At 40.1% G+C, this 7,612-nt stretch overlaps 1 protein-coding gene and 1 non-coding gene across 2 annotated transcripts; one reads left to right on the top strand and one right to left on the bottom strand.

Annotated features, from left to right (window-relative positions):
- Positions 1–1,302: 1,302 nt before the first annotated feature.
- Positions 1,303–1,868, top strand: LOC141586164 (peroxidase 18-like). Its single transcript, XM_074407304.1, has 3 exons — positions 1,303–1,329; positions 1,389–1,554; positions 1,639–1,868. Exons 1-3 carry the CDS (start codon positions 1,303–1,305, stop codon positions 1,866–1,868), a joined length of 423 nt encoding a protein of 140 aa, XP_074263405.1.
- Positions 1,869–4,222: 2,354 nt separating this feature from the next.
- Positions 4,223–4,329, bottom strand: LOC141622274 (small nucleolar RNA R71). The gene has a single exon (XR_012532920.1). It is a non-coding gene; the product is annotated as a small nucleolar RNA R71 (small nucleolar RNA).
- Between the last annotated feature and the right edge of the window lie 3,283 nt (positions 4,330–7,612).

Below are 7,612 nucleotides of genomic sequence, written 5' to 3'. Positions count from 1 at the left end.
GCCAAATACAAGCAGTAATGGGGACTATGACAATCATTGATAGCAATGGCCAATGGGAGTGGTTGATAATTGTAATTTGCAGGGTACTAATTTTGTGTGTAACTTCAATTCATCACAGATCAGTGTGGGGGCTAATCGAAATTAATGTATCTGGTTTACTTATTGATGTATCTCAAACCAATTTTAATGTATCTAAACATAGATACACAAAATTACTTGCTAGGTACATTAAAATTGCTTTGAGATACATCAATGTCGAATCCAGATACATCGACCTCGTGTAGTGCAAATTGTGCGAGTCGGCGGCGATCTGGTAGAAAAGATTCAAATAATGGGGCCATAGCTAGGAGGAAGACGATGAGGGGCCATAACTTGGCGAGTTGCCTGACGAGTCAGCGAGTCAACAACGAATTATAGCAAAACAAATAAGAATGAAGCACAGACAAACATGAATACTTATGAAAATGAGGTCGATTATTCGATTACGGAAGCTAATATGAGGAGATCACAGATGAATGATGATCTTTCGTCGTTGTTTTCGCAAGATTAACATACAATTTGATGAGGAAAAATGAATTAAAAATGGTGGAATAAAATTGGGGAAAAAAAGAAGGGATGCAATACGCGGAAAAAATGAGAGGAGAGAGGAATAGTTTCAATGAGTAAATTTTTTTAATGCGTAAAAAGAAAGCAATTAATCTTATCTGTTCAATTGTTTTAAATCTTGTGGTTGTAGTTCGTTCTCACCATTTGCACTGAATGTTTGTTCTCACCGGATCCTAGATATATATATATATATATATTTATAGGCGGGATCTCGTGAGTTTGGTTCTTACGGTGAGTTGTGAGTTTGTGTGCTCACAAATCTTAGCCATTAAATAAAGGAAAATAGATGGCTGAGATTTAATTTTTACAAACAGCTGTTTCTTATGTGTCGATCTAAATTGGCTGACTTTTCCAATATTTCTTGGTCTCTCTCAATCTTTATCCCCTTCTCCTCTTTGCTTAATCAATTAGCAACATCATCATATAATTTTCCCCCCAAAAAAATCATCATATCATCAATCTAAAATCATCAATCTAATAATACGATCAATTCATCATTTTTTATCAACAAATTCAGTCGAATTATTACCATTTCGCTGTTTAATTGTATTAATTAATTCATTACTTTTTGAAAGTTTGCGTAATATATTTGGTTGCGAAATTGGGGGAAAAATTAATGGGGAATATTAATGGTGTTGGGTCGTATTATCAAGCTATGAGAAGTTCCTTTATTATAAAGGACTGATTCGATTCGCAATGGCAGCTAGAAATGTTGTCGCGCTGGTATAACATCATATATCTTTTGCTTTCAGATTTAAATAATGTGGTAGTTATAATAATAGGTAGGAGGGCCAGACATCCAGATTCCAAAAGGAAGGCTAGATGGAAGGGTTTCGGCTATGTCAAATGTCAGGCCAAACCTTATCGACACAAGTTTCACAGTGGATACTATGATTCAGATTTTTGGCTCTAAAGGGTTATCTATGGAAGATATTGTTATCCTCTCAGGTATTATAAATAATAAATTACTGGGAATTGCATCCTTAATTTCAACAGGTTACTAAGTTATTTCTGAGTGTGTTGGCGTTGCAGGTGCACACACCATTGGATCAGCTCACTGTAGTGTTTTTGACGATAGATTTAAAATCGACTCAAACGGAAACCTGACATTTTTCGATTCAACCCTCGGCAAAGATTATGCACTGAGTTTGGCTAAAAAGTGTTCGCAGAGTGCATCAGAAGTAGTTATGACAGATCCAAAGACGCCATTCTACTTTGACAATCAGTACTACGGACTTATATTGGCCAGAGACTTCCTATAACACGGATTGTGCCTCAAGCAGCCAGGAAGATGATGGAGGAAACGTTAAATTATGACCGGGAGTTTGTATTGAGAGATGGCCGAGAACTGCATAATAGTCACGCTCAATTTGATCTGAAGGTATAATTGATGCGTGTCTTAAATATGATGTTTTACACCCTATTTTACACGCATTTCAGAGCTCATTTATGTAGTTTAAGCTACTATTTTCCCTATTTCCGTCTACTTTCATGTTTTTATGTAATATTGCAGAAATGTGAAGAATTCAGCGGAAATCGAGCCGAATCCATCTCCGAGTACTTAGCATTGCATTTGACATGAAGCATTTACTTGAGGAGCGAACTTGGTGCGCGTATCGAGGCTCGAAAGACGAATTCATGAAGCTTTTGGAGCCAAGTACCTGTTGAAGTGTTCGATAGACTGGTGCTTTCAGTCGATCGACCAGAGCACGACTTATAGAAGCTACTGTTCAGCGTATCTCGGTCGATCGACCGGTCCCATTGGTCGATCGACCGAACCGTTAATCTGACGCAAATTGAAAGGACGATAATTAGGAAGCCCATTGTAATTAGGTTATGAGGATTAGGTTACGTGATAATTCTTATATAACGTAACTCTTCCTCAGCATCTATAATCCAGTTTTTATCATTGAGTTCTTAACATACAATTCAATATTCATTAGTTTAGTTTAGTTTTCGTCAATAAAATTTAATTTTCGCATTAAGCTTTGGTTCTTTCCTCTTCAGTTCTTCGTACGGTATTCTTCTGTTTCTTTGTTAAATTTCATTGCTTTAATTCTTCCGTAGTTTAGAATTGCTAGATAGGATCCCAAAGCCAATTTATCGTTTCATGTTAATTATTTGTTTAGTTAATTCAATTATGAAATCATCTGCTTTGTTTATCAATTTTACTGTTTTTATTATCATCATGAGTAGCTAAATTTAATGTGCTAAGATGTAGGGAATCTGTAGTGTAGGCGGCGTAAAATTTGTAGACCTGAGCCGCGCCATGGTCGATCGACTGGCCTACCCTGGTCGATCGAACAGCCCACGTGAGAATACCTTCGGCTTAATTAATTTAATTGCTATATTTGACAAATCGAGTGCACGCGACTAGTTGAATGCTTAGGAATTGACCGACCCGATAAGATCGAGAGATAGGGGACGGAAATAGACTACTTAATTAAGACGACTAAATTAATAAGATCGAGAGATAAATTAATTAAGACTTTTAAATCACTTTTCAGGACGAGAGTTAGTATTAGTGATATTAGGGACCCGTAGCTAGATCGAAAGATGCTACCTGTTAAGAATGGACCGAGAGGACTTCTTATTTTCCCGTCTCACGTGATTATCTCAGACTTACCTAGTATCCTGCCGCCGAAACTACAGTGAACTGACCGTCTTAGCATCCTTTTAATATTTGATTTCATCCAGTTTCTTTTATCACTCATTTATTTACTTTAGTTATAGAACAATTCAAAACAAACCCTCACACATTTGTTACTTTAAGACTAAAATCGGACAACTATTAATTGCATCGCCTCTCTGTGGTTCGACCCTGACTGCCACTAGCTATAGTAGTAGTTTGGATTATAAATTTATCTTTGGTACTCTACGACGGTATCAAATTTTGGCGCCGTTGCCGGGGAGGCAATCGTTTAATTTTTAATTGTTTCTATTTTTAGTCTTTTCCTTAGTTTAAGGGACATCTGTTCCTTAAACTCTTCTCATATTCTACTTGTAGTTTCCTCTTATGCGCAGGTCACAGGGTGGTGAATTAAGACCGTTAGATCCTGAGATCGAAAGGACTTTGCGTGCGTTGAGACGATCATCTAGAGTATTGCCGACAGAGGAAGAGCTGAGTACTTTGTCCAGTTACTACGAGAACGAGCTATTTGAGGAGGATCTACCTTCGTCACCTATTTCTACTTCTTCAGCTGAGACCGTTACTTCTCCAGATTTTCTAAAGATGGCTGAAGAAGCAAGTATAGCCAGTCACTCCGAGCCAAAAGCTGAGAACCTCTATAAGGGATTCGCGTTGCCAGCCGGAACGGAAAGGAAATTCGAGCCAAAACCGTCTTATATTAACTTGGTTGAGAGAAACCAATTTGGGGGAGCTGCAAATGAAGATGCAGCTAAACATATGGAGACATTCATTGACTACCGTTGTTCCATACCCCCACCAGCAGGTGCGACCCCGGATCAGGTAAAAGAGACGATGTTCATATTTTCGCTCCGTGATGCTGCTAGGGAGTGGTGCCGAGATCTGGATCGAGCTGCTAATGGGATTACTGATTGGAATTCGCTGGCCCTAGCATTTTACAAGAAATATTTCTCTGCCTCAAAGACCAATGCGATTAGAGCTCAGATCACGAGCTTTAAACAGGGTCCTGATGAAGAATTTCATGAGGCATGGGTCCGTTTCAAGAGACTAGTGCGAACTATTCCGCACCATGGGTTTGAGAAATGGTTTCTGTGCAACCAATTCTACAATGGTCTTTATGATGATCAAAGAGCTATCCTAGATGCTGCAGCTAATGGAAGATTTCAAGAAAATAGCGGTGAGATAAAGGGGTGGAAAATCATCGATGACATAGCCACCCATAAAGCTGAGCATGGGAATTCTAGAGGAAATCAGAGAAGATCAGCTGAATCTCTTGCTGTAGCTGTAATAGAGGCCCTTACTGCAAGATTCGACAAGATAGATTTTAGGGGATCTCAAAAAGGAGGTATATATAAAGTTAATGCAGTTTCAGACGGTCCCTTTACATGCAAAAGATGTGGTGCAGAGGGACATGTTTCGGAATTTTGTACCAGTTCGAATGAAACATGTGCTGCCTTTCAACATTATAGGCAGACTGGTACTTATCCCGATCCCTCTAATATCCACCCCAACTTGAGGTGGACTAACCAGAATGTCCTCAATCCGGGTCCTCCACCGCAGCAGCAGCAGAATTATGTGCCCCCTCATAAGCAGCAGCAGTATCAAAAGTCTCTCTATGTGCCTCAGCAGCAGCAATTTCAAGGTTCTGACATTTCTGAGTTGAAAAACATGGTTCAAAATTTGTCGGGTTTGCTGCAAAAGGAGTCTCTAGCTAGAGAGACTTCTACAAAAATGTTGGAGAGTCAAATTGCTCAATTGGCAAGCAAAAGTGCAACAAGAGCTCCGGGGCATTTATCGTCGCAGCCGGAAAAAAAAGAGACTCTTAATACGATCACTTTGAGGAGTGGGTCTACCCTTGATGGGCCTGCCATGGTCGAAGTTGTTACTGAAAAAGATGAGGCGGAACCGAGCAAGAAGAAGGCCGGAATGAGCAGTAGCAAGAAAAAGACGATCAGCAGGTATGGCAGTCGATCGACTGCCACACCCGGTCGATCGACCAGTTCGCGAAACAGTACAGCTTCTAGTCCTGAGGAAGTCAGTCGATCAACTGACCCACATGGTCGATCGACTGAAGCCGCTGCTGATCGTGAACCTTTTCGTCCTCCAATGCCAGATAACTTGAGGTACCACTTATTTCGGGGTACGACGACTCCGAAATTATTGAGGCAAGATCCAAATGTTGATGGGTCTGTTCCGGTTCCAAAGTATGACCCAATGACGATTAATGGTTCATTCTTGAGACGGTCTGAAGAAGGTTCGAGCTACAACAAGGAGAAGGTAGTGGATTTCCAGCCTAAGTCCACTGATGCCGGTATGAGAGATCTAGAGGAGCGGGCTAAGTTACTTCTTACAGCCCCTTATCCAGAGAGATTGATGCCGACAAAGGAACAGGTATCGTTTAACAAATTTGAAAATGTTATTCGTAGTTTAAATGTGCAAGTTCCTTTCCTTGAATTAGTTAATCAAGTGCCTGCTTACACGAAATTTATGAAGCAGCTTTTGTCTAAAAAGAAGTCACTTGATATTGTGCAATCTGTCGCACTAACTGAGGAGTCATGTTCTTATTTAACTCATACTGCAACTCATAAGTTAGCTGGCCCAGGTAGCTTTTCTATTCCATGTAATATTGGCACCTTTTCTATTGATAAGGCCTTGTGTGACCTAGGGGCCAACATTAGCGTTATGCCTTTGAGTCTTGCTAAGAAATTAAAATTGACTAGGTTTGCAGTTACTAACATGACAGTATAGATGGCTGATCCTTCTGCGGTCCAGCCTATAGGAGTCTTAGAGGACATTCCTGTGCAAATAGGAAAGTTCTTTTTCCCAGTTGACTTCGTTGTACTAGATATACCCGAGGATGCTCACATTCCTATCTGTGGACAAGGCCCTCGGGAACTGCGTCCGCGGGATCCACACTAGGCATTATCGACTCGAGGTTCTTTCGAATCGAATTAAGACAAATTAGAGTCGCCACCAAGTTTTATGGGAACTTGGAACCGTTCAAGCCAACTTTACACCTTTCATCGAAAAGCATAAAGCCAATCGACTACGAGTGATTAAAGATAAAGACTTGTACCCTATATCACTCGATTTGAATGACTCTCGTAATCCAATGGTATTTAGAAGGATCCACAAACCATAGATCTTGAGTAAGGGGTGAGGGTACGTGTTAGGAAGCCCATAAGGACACCTAACCCCGCCCGTCAATGACGGCCTCTACTAAGTCCAGTATCGGATTTCAAACAAGGTCGTAGCTACTGTGATATATGATATGCAAACATCGTTTTAAAACCCTAACATGTGACAACAATTTCTATGTCGTTTTAGATGCAACTAAACTAACTTTGTCAAAGTTGTAATTTAGCATGTGGGTTGATTGATCTAACAACACATAAAACGAAACAAACAAGGCTTAATGGGAGTGGGGGAGCCGTTGGGATCTACCCTATTACAAACCGGGCATTTCATGCCGACACAACAAGAAATTAAATATACAACTCGATCTAAATACAATCGCTATATACGACATTATACACGACACTTGGCCATTCGGCCTAGGAAAACGTGCACAAAGTGGTGGCCCACGGTTTACATGACTCACGGCCTTGGGTCACTCCTCGTAATGTGTGCTTTCGCTTAACCTCATCGAATTAGACATTAGGCCACACACCAAAGCATGCATTAGCATAAATCGGGCCATGTCGCTTTAAACAACATGCGATTTACTACGCTCCTACACGAATTGGAGTACAACTATCTAACCAAATAAGACTAAGGTTTTTATAAATCATTTGACTCGACCAAATAGAAAGCTAATTACAAACGAATTACAAGAAACGACTCGATAAACAAAAGGTAATTACAAAATACGAAACAACGATGAATAAACGATATAAAGATGAAGCAAGAACAACAAAAGGCACGGCCAAGCACACGGCCCCAGACACGGCCACCCTAGTTCCTATGTTAGGTTCATTAGGTTAGATAGATTTGCAAAGCGATATGGAAAATACATTAGAAATCGATGACAAAAGAGGTCAGAAGGCTTCGCCTAAAACCGAGTGTTCTATACGGCCTAAGGGGTCAAATTAGGTCAAGTTCGCTAATTAAATTAACTCGTCGAGTGTTAATAAGAAGGTGCTAAGCACGCACTCTTATACTAGCGAGAAATCATGTGAAAGGAGAGATGCATTCAATTAGGTTATAGAATTGTTAGTCGATTTTAATGCTTGTGTCGAAGCCACCTAACGTGTCTAATTAGGTTATTAAATTGATCTAATATCGTCTAAATGAGTCATATGTTAACAATCAGAGGTCGAACTAACATGCGAAGGGTCGTATGGTAGGTCGATTTGAACG

The sequence above is a fragment of the Silene latifolia genome, chromosome 1, assembly GCF_048544455.1.
Source record: "Silene latifolia isolate original U9 population chromosome 1, ASM4854445v1, whole genome shotgun sequence".
NCBI lineage: Eukaryota > Viridiplantae > Streptophyta > Magnoliopsida > Caryophyllales > Caryophyllaceae > Silene > Silene latifolia.
Note: the sequence above shows the minus strand (reverse complement) of the source record. Positions and strands in the feature narration are given on the sequence as shown.

Bases quoted from the DNA above. Each gene is read 5' to 3' on its own strand.
- LOC141586164 (XM_074407304.1), top strand. From the start codon at position 1,303: ATGGCAGCTAGAAATGTTGTCGCGCTG. The intron at 1,330-1,388 runs GTATAACATCAT...TTATAATAATAG, and splicing joins CTAGAAATGTTGTCGCGCTG to GTAGGAGGGCCAGACATCCA. The intron at 1,555-1,638 runs GTATTATAAATA...TTGGCGTTGCAG, and splicing joins AGATATTGTTATCCTCTCAG to GTGCACACACCATTGGATCA.